The sequence below is a fragment of the Puntigrus tetrazona genome, chromosome 7 (assembly GCF_018831695.1).
Source record: "Puntigrus tetrazona isolate hp1 chromosome 7, ASM1883169v1, whole genome shotgun sequence".
NCBI classification, from domain to species: Eukaryota; Metazoa; Chordata; class Actinopteri; order Cypriniformes; family Cyprinidae; genus Puntigrus; species Puntigrus tetrazona.
In genome coordinates, this window is record NC_056705.1 from 22303897 (window position 1) to 22316390 (window position 12494).

Genomic DNA, 12494 nt, shown 5'->3' on the forward strand with positions numbered 1-12494 from the left:
TATTTTTGTATTCTAATATGCAGCTTTAATAAGTAAATATTACAATATTAAAAAGTAAATAAAATACTATGGAAATACTATGGCGTGTTTTATTTCTGTAAGTGTTTTGTTGGGCTGTGTTTATTTGTCTCTAGGTTTTTATGTAATGTGTTTGCTCAAGGCTGTAAGTGACTGTTTCAGGTAGGAGGACGAGTTATAACATTTTCTTCCATTCTCCAAAAAGAAGCAGAGTTCAACTGTTGCACAAGGCCAGCAAAAAGACACAGCGTGAACCCCAGCTTGGGTATATACACCAGGACACCATTAGTGACTTTGAGGAGGAAGTTTTGGAGAACAGGAATAACAGAGCACACCTGTGTCTCCGGAAAGCCAAAGAGCAGGAGTGCAGGGACTATAAATATTTGTGTGAATTTCAGTTGCATCAGTCAGTGCAAAAAATATTTCTGCTGTCGGTAGCACCAGCTAACAGCTTCATAATGGCTTTTTAAAGCATAAGGATACACACATTAAAATGTCCAGTCAAATTCATATGAGCAAGTGTGTGTGTGTGTGAGAGTGTGAGGGGAATTGCCTACAAATACACTCACTGGTACTTTGGCTGCCTTTGCCTCCCCTGCATTTCCAGCCTCCATCTCACTCTTTCTCTGATGTGGTTATGTTAAATTAGATTTCCTGCAGCATTGCTGATCTAATTGGACATAACTTGCCTTCGGGGAATGCCAGTATTACCCAGCATGCATCTCTGGGGAGCAGTCCTGAGCATGTCAGCGGTGGTGATTTCTACAGGTGTGGAGCGGAAGAGAGAGAATGGATCTAGCACCTGTAAGACATGTATGGTGCAAACACTACAATTCATCTTGACTTTCTTGACAAAATGTTTTTCTGTCAACTATAAATATTGTTGAATGTCCAGGGCACAAAGTAACATCTGATTCAGTGTTTGTAGCTGTGGATTTGTCTGGTTTGTGCTTGTCCTGAAGTTAGCTGATGTAATTCTCGGTCAACTCACCTGTCTGTTTCAGTTTAATGAGGTGATGGAGAAGCAGAATAGATGTGGGTTTGTTCAAATATACACCAGCTCAACTCTGCTTCACTGTTACCTTCAATTAAACTGAGAAGCGCACACACACATACTGTAAGCACACCCAAGTGCCATTAATGTATTAAAAGAATCTGTAAAACCAAAGTAAGACATTTTGCAACGCTATAATATAAATACTTTGGCATCCCAATTACTGTTAAGGACGAGGAGTGGTGTGACGTTACTGGCAGATAAATGAATTTAAGTGAAATGCCAATCACAGAGCTGTGTACCTGTAGAATTCATCTGAGATCTTCTGACAGTTCAGTGCCACAGAAGACATATTGTGCGTGTCTGCGTGAGAGAAGGCATTTGATTGACAGAGGCTAAATGCAGCCTGACTTCCTCTCACAAACAACCCTATTTATAGTAGCAATCTCACCTCCGCTTGGATTTGTGTTTTCCAACAGTGCTTCAGTCTTCCTTATTTTCCCAAATAAAATTAAGCTCATTAAGAGGTTGCTTGCACACAGGAGGAGCGTGTGATTTTCAGTCGGCATTCTCTTCATAACGGTTGGAATCAGAGACGGGGTCAATTATGCTACACCAGACTGAGTTAATGGCAGAATTACACCACAAGCTCAAATGGCATTTTGATTGTAACAAGAGGTCAACTGTGTCTGATCTCGCCTCAGCTGAACACTGTGTCAAATGAATGCATTATCACTGAGAGAGAGAGAGAACGAAATAGAGAGATTGCTATGGAAAGTCTTCCTGTAGTCTGCGGTGAGAGCAGAGCTTGTTTCAGTGTCTCCTAGCCCACTTGATTTTGTTTTTCCCAGCCCTTGTTAATGGTCTTACCCTTTTATAATGCGATTTACAGCAAAGCGCTTAGACATTGTTTCCCATCTTAAAATAATTTATGAGGTTCCGGTAGTCCTTGTTTTTTCATTTTCTTTTACGATTTATTGTACGAGTCTTAAAACAAAATTAATCATTGTTTTTAGAGTTGATTCAGTGTTTTGGAAAATCCAGTATGCATTTAAAATTTGGATTAAAATGGATTCAAAATTTGAAATTAAGTGCATTTGTGATAGGTTGCAAACTGCAACTTATCTTCAAAACATGGAATTAGAATATCCATAATTTATGGACATCGGGATTTAGAACGATGTTCTTCATTTTTTATGATTTACAATTTATGCTTCTGACAGTGAAGAAATTGAGAAATTCTTCTCTAAAAGCAAGAAAATGCTTAAATTAAACATTAGACTGGGCTCTGAAGTCTGTGTAAACTATAGGCTTGTAAAAATGTAGTACAAAAAAAACTTTTAATAACACTTTTTCAGGATAGGGCAGACTGAGTGATTGGCATCGCTGCAACTTGAGTGAATTCGCTCTCATCTTTCATCACTCCCTGCACAGCATTTCATACTTTATAATGTCTGTCCCGCTGTCGACTGAACCACACTACAGCATCATCGCTCTACATGACTCCAAATGAAATCCCAATGTCTCCAGACTGCTTAAGCAGTAGACTTCATGGGAAATGAGGGAGATTAGCGGGGAGAAAAAGGGGCCAGAATGACGGCCCACAAATCAATAGCTGCTTCACAGATGAACAGAATTTATATCACTGTAAATAGAGTTGAGTCTAGTGGACGGTAATCAGATTTAGACTTATGTGCTACTGCTGCAGAAGCAGCTGAGGAGCACAGTAAACAAACTCAGGGAGATAGAAGGACCCAGGGCAAATGTTTGGGGTAGAGGACAAATGCAAGACAGTTTTTGTAGGCGAAATGGCCTAAGGCAAGAAAAGCAAAATGTGCATGGCTCAGGTCCCAGAACTACAAGATGCTAGACTTTATGTTTGGGTGTTTTCATGCTTCTCTTCTTTACTCAGAGCGAAGTCGCTGCTCATTAGCCTGGACAGATGATGGGGAGACGGGACACAAGGGATGTTGTTACTTTTGGGCTGCTTTGATTTAGGGTACAGCATAACTGTGGGCAGGGATTTAATCAAGAGTGCTCCTGAATTACACCAACAACTGGGACTTTGGGCTGTGTAAACACTTTAAACACTTTAAACACTACCCTGTTGCCAGCCAAGTTGCAACCCTGACAGACAAAACCATCTGGGCAATACTTAAAGTGTTAAACTCTGTACATCTCATCGTTTATGTAACTTCACCAAATCCACAATCTACTCCCTGCAATGTGTCGGGGATGCAGGTTGGCTTTCTGTTTGTACTGGCACTGCAGTGTAATCTACAGGGCAACATGAACCAGCTGAGCAAAAAGACAGCGAACACTCCATCAGAATAAATGCCAGTGGGTCCTTGTCTCTCCTTGCAGTTAAATGTCATTCTTTTACGTTCTTCTCTTCTCTCTCACCTCTATCCGTTCTCCCTCTGCCTCTCTCTCCTCCCATTTCTGACAGTTGCTCAAAGCTGTGTGATTATTATGCCGCTAAAATCAATGACATTCAGGAGAACCTGTCCTGCAAGAAAGGTCACATACACACTTTTTTCTGTTATATATATATATATATATATATATATATATATATATATATATATATATATAAAAGGAGAGAGAATTCTATTAATTAAACAGATAGCACTCATAACAAATGCCTGAACACTAACCACATAGAAATGCATAGCTGTCTTTAAAAAAGCCTTAAGAGAGTCTGTCAATATGCACAGCAAATGGACTGTTAGATCTTGGACTACTGAACAATCTTCTCTTAAATCCTCTGCAGGTCAAAACCACTTTGAAGATAAGGGTCTATTAGTGGAAGAATGCAAAACCTCAGCTAACTAAATCAATACGTAATGAACACACTGGCCTCCTAAGAATACTACTGACTCTAAATGAACATAACCATTTGAAAAGTCATCTATGAAGAGGGTGACTGGAGGCATATTAGGCTAGGTTACTGCTTAGACTGCAATTCTAAACATTTACCATATCATAACAGGTTTAAAAAAAAATTCATCTAGAATCTCATTTGAATTGGGCCATACCTCAAAGGAAAGTAAAATGGAACAATAGGAAAAGGGGAAAGGACAATGCGTTTTTCTATATGTTTTGACTCCCAGGTGCTTTATATAAGCTGTAAGGTACAATATGCCATGCTGTTCAGTAATGCAGTCATAGTTGTGTTTTACTGAAAATAAAATATGACTATTGACCAGTCAGCATCAGGGACCAGAACTATCCAGTTTATAATAAATATTAAGAAAAAACGACTATAATTAAAAACCAATTTCTTAAAGAGTTTAGGAAAATCAATCAGTCAGCCTGTCATTGTCTTTCTGTATGAACACTGTACAAAACACACTGTCAAAATAATCCATCTGCCATCAGTGGTTCAATCTTTATCTATCAATACACCTGCATTTCTGATACACACTGATAAAAACATGCCTTTTTTTGATTAAAAAAAGTTCATCAAGGAAGATTTCTCATGAATTATGGCTAACTGCTCCTAAAGCAAGATGAACCACAACAGATCACATCCACTATAAGGTGCTAAGCCTCCTAAGCCTGAAATCCTGGAATCACCGCTGGATTAGACCTAATTTCCATGCAGAAGGTCAAAATAAATCCCAAATCATGCACAATACACAAGGCAACAGAATTCTAAGTCAAATTGTACATTATTGGAGACGTAAATTTTTAAGTCACTGTTATCCTGCTAGCAGTGTTGATGGAAACTATGGTATAAGTGTAATTTAAGCTGTGAAACAAAACTCATCTTTCACAGCATTGTGAATCCGGAATTGCTATCATTGATCAGCGTGTACCTAGACACTTTCTTTATGAGTCAATTCCTCACCACCTTAGGAGACTTAAAAAAAAACAAAAGCCTTGAACGTTTTAGAATTAAATATTCTGTGCCTGTACAGTTTCTCCAGCTCTCTGCGGACTCCTTAGAGTAGAAGCATGTTGATTTAAGAGAAACATTAAAAGCAATACCTAGCAATTATCTAAATAATTCACACCAGCTCTGTATTAAAAAAATATGTTAAGTTTGGGGATTTTGAGATACCTAAGAGCATCTGAGAACAAACTCTGTGGGGGACTGAGAATGGAAGTGTGCTACACAGTTTTGTGTGTGTGTCCATGGACAGTTTCACACAGGCATTAAGGGTTCATTAGTTCAGTTCATTCTAATGTTGATTCTTGATGACACATCAAACAAGCCAGTGATTAGTTCTGAGAGCTGCCGCACCATGTGATGTTTGTTCTGATCATGTCTGGAGATTCAAGAAAGGAAAAAAGAACTTCACAAACGATGTCAAATATTCTACAGTTTTCATCCACTTAATGACGGCTATAAATTTTAGATTAGGAGGAATATTCGAGGGTCATTTCTGCGGACTGTTCAATCAATTTACTAATCAGCGCAATAGTCATTAAATCCATAATCAATATGTTCCCTCCATGGTCGATGAGGCACAGAGAAAGAGACTTCCCTTCTGGCACAAGAAATAAGTAGAACCACACCTGATCTCAGAGCTCTAAATGATTGTGTCAGCACTGTCAGTGTCTGTCTGCACCTACCATAAACGCTTTTGCCTCTCTCTCTACTCAGCAGTATAATCTTTCCACAGACATTAAACCACCCTGGCAAACAGAGTTCAGAGGGCAGATCAATTAGATGTTTGTCCAGCACCTCCAACCTACGTTATTTAAAGCAATTTTTTCTGGCTGAGGCTAATGAAAATTCTTAAGGAAAGAAAAGAGAGCCAGGGCGGTTAACACTGTATTAAAAAAATAATAATAATAATAATAAAAAAATCCATCATTCTGCAAATTGCAATTTGTGACTTCTTAGTTCAAAGAAAAATTGATTTTATTCATTCAAATATGCAGAGCAGAGCGAGCAAATCTTTGTAGGTGTTAGCATTCAATTCAGTCTGCACTTTACAAAACTACAAAGCACATCAACAAAGACAGGCATCGACACTGGAATTTCTTTTCTATTTGCTTTTCATTTTCGAACTGTCTACACCAATACAATACAAAAAAAAGTGTTTCCATTTTCCAGTACGGTGTATATGACGGCATTGGCCGTACTGTAGATTCACCCAGAGCCGTTGTGTGCAGGATTGTGGCACTGAATGACGTCAAATCAGCTAAAATATGGCGGACATCTTTTGTATCGCGGCCCTCTAACGAGGCATCTTTACATATATGTCTATATTTTTCAGAGTTGGTCTGAAAAAAAAAAAGCTAATTCGTTCTTTGCCACTTATGCGGCATTTGAAGAGGTAAAATAGCGGTTTCCCTGTAATGCTATCACCAAATCACCACAATATCATTCAGCCATGTAAAATGTTCACCTAAAGCACAAAAGGGATTTCTCATAAAAAATATATCGTGTACACAGCAGACAATATCAGTAATGAAAATCTTATCAGTGGTGAATGAAGTATACAGTACCACTCCTGTGGTCATAATCCTTTGGATTTATAGTACAGATACCTTGATGAAGAAAGTGTAAGTCTACAGAAGCTTGTGTGCTTTTGAATGTACTAAAGCATCAACTGTAAAGGTACTCAGTGATTTTTTTTTCTTATATATTTTATTTTGATTAAGAAAAGTCTTTTAATGAAATATTTCTGAAATATTTAATTTGTAATAAAATATTTCAGCAGAATATAACATCTAGTTGCAAAATAATAAAAACTTATCCATTAAATAATTACACATTTTCTATTATAAACATCCACTTTTTATCAGTTGCTCATTTCTAACAAAGGGATCCTTCAGAAGGATATGCAGAGCTGCAGGTGCTACACACAAGCTATTACATTTTTGTCTAGGGATTAGGAACCATATTATCTACTGTATATGAGTGATACATACTCTATTCTGTGTTGCCTTTTACATAAATATTTAATATTTGTTATTTCATTATAACATTTACATCTCTGTAGCTGTTCATGAAGTCATGGTGTAGTTTCAACAATCTTCCAGCAGGGACCAACACTGTGGAGAAAAGTTTGCGTTTCGAATCCATTGTACTTCAAGACTTTTATCTCCAAAGATCAAAGAAAAATGTATTCCTCATTATGTGACCCCTTTAATTAGAAAAGGTATACCCCTATGAACCCCTATGAACTTCTTTTGCAATTACCCAAATAATTTTTTTAGCTTTTGATCAAACCTGCAAAGGAATTTTGAGGCCTACTTTTCGGTTTTGATTTATGTATATCTTTGGCATGTTTGAACACCGTCAGAAAACCTCTGCATTTCAATGAGCCTGAGGTCACTTATTATTATACGACATTATAGGATTGCTTCTGTTTGTTCCCTTCTTTTTTAAATGTAATCTTTTAGGCCTTCGATGACTCAGATGTGTGGCCATTTAAGTGTAAAACTGATAACAATGATAACAATACTGATATGGAGCTTCATGTTTTCTTTGAATATAATGCTTTTGTCCCTTGACTAAATGTTCAGCTGCTGTTTTGTCTGGCCACAAACCGTTGTTTTAGTACAGCTGTGGGTAAATTATGTATTGCTTTGGAGAGCAGTGGTTTCCACTACAGTTACCTCTCACGTACAACATCTAGCAGCAGTTCTGATGTTTTTCCACCTGTCATCTATCTGTCTGATGGTACACTGTTCGAGGCCCCAGTCTTTAGAAGTTCTTTTGTAAGGCTTTCAAACATTGGGAACTTCAACAACTCTTCCTTGGGGTGATCTAAAATGTTTTTTCCCCCTTCAACCATTTTATAATCAAAGTAAAACTCAGTTCAAAAATGTACACGTAAAAAAAAGTTTCCATATGGCAAAACTACAGAACATCTGACGCCAATCTGTCTTTTTTTAATTTTGTAATTTTGACATCGTACTATGCAATCACACTGTGCACAACTGGAACTGTCTCTAATTGGCAATACTGAAGGAACAGATGATGCCACATTTATAGACCAAACGCTACGCTAGTAGTTGCGTATTAAAAAGACAGGTACTGGAATTTTGAAGAGTTGGTTGTGAATGAGGCCGGTTATTGTAATAACGGGAGACAGTCTCATGATAATGTGGAAAAAAAACAAGTGTGGTTTACAGTGCACAATAGAAATCCATGTTGTCTGATAAGCGATGTGACAGTTCAGATAATGGTTGATTGCACATGTGTGTTGATGCATGTGCTCCTTAAAATGGGGAATATGTGCTCAAGGGGCATGTGGAGAGATTTGGGACCTCTGTAAAAACTGTTGGCCTGATTAAGTCAATGCTTGTAAAATTCTGGAAACACACACACACATCCACTCACTCAGGTGCAAGAATAAAGACTGCATGCTCCACTGGCTTTGAGATGGAGTGAGAGGAGGAGTGATGAGAGGAGAGAGAGGGCATGGGAATGAAATGATAGTGTGGGATTCAGAAAAGAGAATGAAAACTTCCTGTCTTTTCAAACTCACTTCTCTGCGAGAGAGCTCTCTCATATATGCATACATATAGACGCAAGTAGAAAATATAGTATATAAAATCATATTTTATGCAGTTATGTTTTTGGTCACATTATAAAATGAATGGGCACAAACTTGCAAGGATATCTAACTTCCAATAACAGTAAGTGTCCAATAACAGTTGTAAATGCTAAAAAAAACAAACAAAACATAATCTTAAATAGTGTGACCCAATTATTTGTCTTAGGCTTTACTCAATATTATAAAGCTGAAGAAAAAAAAAATACTAGTTGGTTGGCCTAAGCTGTTTCTAGCTAGTAGTCCAGCTAAGACCAGCAAACCAGCACAGACCGGATTTAGCTGATTCTTTTTCAGCAGAACAAACAGATCAAGCCAATAAATGAGATTTTACCTCTGTCTATACAGCTTGATCTTGTGTTTGTTTAATGAAGTTAACTTTCATTTCACTTGAATTAAATTACATTTGATTCATTATAGTCAAGGCCATAAAGAAGACATTGCAGAAGCGTACATGGTTTCACTGTGAAGTCTATAATTTCAGAAGGGAATATTCTCTCATGCAAACAGACCACAGGGTAGGGAATAAGATCTGAGGGAGTTGTTAATGAGGTGAGGCAGACCAGCACTCCTGTGTGGACATGAAGAGATGTCTCAACTAAATCGCTGTGTGTATAGTAACAGTAATAAGCTCTGGTCTCTCATTAGTTCAGTATGAATACTAAGCTTGATGATCTTAGTACAGCAGGACAGGAGAAGTGAGAGAGAGAGAGACCAAAATCACTGAAGTTAAGCAGAACATCAAAAATACCAAAAGTACAATTCTTCAAACTAAAAACCCTTTACTGCAATTAATAGGCCCACTACTGAGACCCACTTATTTAACAACTTCTTTTTTTGTTTCACTGGCTGTTTAGTGAAATGCATCCATCTAGTGAACAACAACAACAACAACAACAAAAAGCCAGGTAGAATGAAAATGTATTGAACAGCTACTGACTCATGCTGGTGTGAGAAACCAGTTCCAGTCAGGAATAGATGTCCATAAGTTCTGTAGCAAGTCAAATGATAGGCTCATTAAGCTCATACATCACAGACACATATAACAAATTCTGCTTCACTTCACATGCTCACCCACTGCTTTCAAATGAGATAGACCGATGAGATATAGCTCTGCTGCTGAGTTCAGCCTACATCAGTTCAGTCATGCTCTGTTAATTTTAGAACTGCTGAATCTAGATTACATGAGCAAGAGATTACGTTGAGTTTGGTTTAGTTGACACTGAATTCATTGTATCTGGTGTGTTTCTTCTGCATGTTATTGTAGCTGCAGGCCCAAGCCAGAGCCTGTCTCAATAAAACAACTGATAATAAAACTGATTTGCAATAACTAACTGAATTGCTGACAAAGTAAATGACTCTTTCTCAGTTTCTTGCTGACTTTTTCCGTTAATGTTTATCAAGGTAATAAAAGCTTTTTGAAGTACCCCTCTAAATGAACATTAAAGGGTTGATCTAAACCAAAACCGTAAACTGAAAGAGTCACTACCGACTAAAATGTGCCATGAGTGGCACTTTAGTGTTTGATTCAGAGAGAGGTGTATTAGGCCTGAGAGTCGGGGAATATTGGTTTTTAGAGAAACAGATTTGATTCAATATACATCTCTCTCGCTCTCTAAATTGGATTATTTAAGGAGCTTTTTTGCAGTAACAGATCTACTGTTTGTGCCTCTTTACAATTCACCTCTTTACATGGTAAACAGAGAAAGAAAATTCTCCTTAACGCTGCTTGCATTCTCTTTTTAAGCTTTTCTTAATGAAACAAAAATCAGATGACTTAAAGACTGGAAAACTTTGTCCTGCCCTCAAAACATAACAGCTAGCAAGTCTGTTTAGTTTTATGAGTAAAGCCAAAAACTTTAACAAATAGCATATATCTTCAGCCTGAAGGTGACCATGCTTGGAAAACGTTTCCAAACTTTAATGCCCAATTAGTTTCGCTATGGATCGGACTGCAGTTGGTGTACTATGAGAATGAGCATGTCCTGCCTGCTGCTGGAATACTAACATACGGTAGGACGCATTCATGCAAGCACACGCTTGTGTTCTTATTTGAATATTGTAGAGAAAGTCGATATCGTGTACAGCCACAGAGTTCTACATCTCACCCTCTTCTGCTTCTCTCTGTGCTCTCCCTCCACTTTTTATATTTCCACCCATTTAAGTTATTATGTAACACTCTCAGTGGATCTAAGTGCAGCGTGTTCTCTGTTTAAGAGGTGTGTGTTTGTATTAGGATCATTATTCACCAACAAAAGACAGAGACGTATCAGAGCAGGTGATTAGATGTGAAAGAGAAAGAGGAGCGTATGTGTGTGTGTGTGTGAGAGAGAGAGAGATAAATAATTAAACTAATCAAAAACAAAGCAGTTGCATCTAAATGGAACGTTAAGCTAACGTAATGCAATGATGAACATCCTTTTTCCGATGAACAAGAACACAGTTAAGTGTCTAAGAGACAAGCGCATGCAAAACATCCTTTCAGCTGGGCTTTTTATAGCAATCACTTCCTGGAAGCAAAAGCAACCAAAATTGTTTTTAAAAGCCATAAAGCTGAAATTGCGACCCCTTTCATGCTCTTCAGTTGAGCATATAACATTCCAGCATACTGTAGGGGAAGATACAATTATGCAAATATACATACACTCTTAAAAAGGTGCTTTGGGTGACAATAGGTCCTCACTAGAACCATTACTGCTCAGAGAACCCTACGCAAAACACGGTTCTTCACAGCTCTGAGGGGTTCTTGGCATCGCAATCAGTTCTTAGGCACTTATAAGTTCTTGCAACCAAAAACAAAAAGATTGAACTGTTTCTTTGTTCAATAATGTGACACACAAAATAATGTCAAAGATTGTATCCCTCCTAACTGCCTTCTTTGAAAAAGTCATGTGTTAGCTTTAACAATTACAAATAATGATTAAACAAAAAGAGACTGTTATAGATATATAGTGTTTCTTAATGTGACAGCCTTACTAAATCTAGTGGGGTTTTTCCAGTTATAGTAATTGCTTTAATGGAAAGGTTCACTCAAAAATAAACATTGTAACTTTAGTAAATTTACTAACCATCACGTCATACAAGTAAATATTTTTAGAAGATTATATATAAGATTAGCACCAATTCGTTTTGGTGACCACTGACTATGAAAAAACTAAACAAACAAAAGAACAAAGTTGCACTGAAGACAGAAGGTCAAATATTTGTTTTTCTTGACAAGATGGTTAGTAAAAAAACGGCAGATTTCTTATTGTTTTATTTTTTTTTATTTTAAACGCTTCTTTAAGAACAACACTGCAATTGAGCAAACTGAATCAAGGTGAAAAAAGTCTTGGAAGAGCCTTTATTCATCCTGAAGCAGATCATCAAAATTAGTGCAGCAGATGAAAGACACATCAAGCTTATTACCCTTTGAAATCAGAAGATGTCCAGCAGTGCCATCAGCTCAGAACTGGCAGAAACCAGTGGGACCAAGGTACACCCATCTACTGTCCAGAAGTCTGGCCAGAAGTGGTCATCATGGAAGAGTTGGAGCCAAAAAGATATACCTCCGACGTGGGAACAAGGCCAAGCGACTCAAGTACGCACAATAACATAGAAACTGGTGCGCAGAAAAATGGCAGCAGGTGCTCTGGAAAGATTAGTCAAAACTCAAATATTTGGCTGTAGTAGAATGCAGTTTGTTCATCAAAGGGCTGGAGAGCGTGAAGCATGGTGGAGGTTCCTTGAACATTTGGGGCTTCATTTCTGCAAATAAAGTTGGAGATTTGGTCAGGATTTATGGTGTTCTCAATGCTGTGAAATACAGGCAGATACTTATCCATCATGAAATACCATCAGGGAGGCGTATGATTGGCCCCAAATTTATTCTGCAGCGGGACGGCGACCCCAAACATACAGCCAAAGCCATTAAGAACTATCTTCAGCGTAAAGAAGAATGAGATGTACAGGAAGTGTACCTA

The 12494-nt window shown here is 37.8% G+C and overlaps 1 protein-coding gene across 1 annotated transcript in view; it reads right to left on the minus strand.

The window, feature by feature from the left end:
• Positions 1 to 11874: 11874 nt before the first annotated feature.
• Positions 11875 to 12494, minus strand: part of ambra1a (autophagy/beclin-1 regulator 1a) — a 64734-nt gene continuing 64114 nt past the window's right edge. Inside the window, exon 19 of the mRNA XM_043244688.1 lies at positions 11875 to 12279. Coding sequence (XP_043100623.1) covers positions 12173 to 12279 — 107 coding nt within the window. The 3' untranslated portion in view covers positions 11875 to 12172. The remainder of the gene's footprint in view (positions 12280 to 12494) is intronic.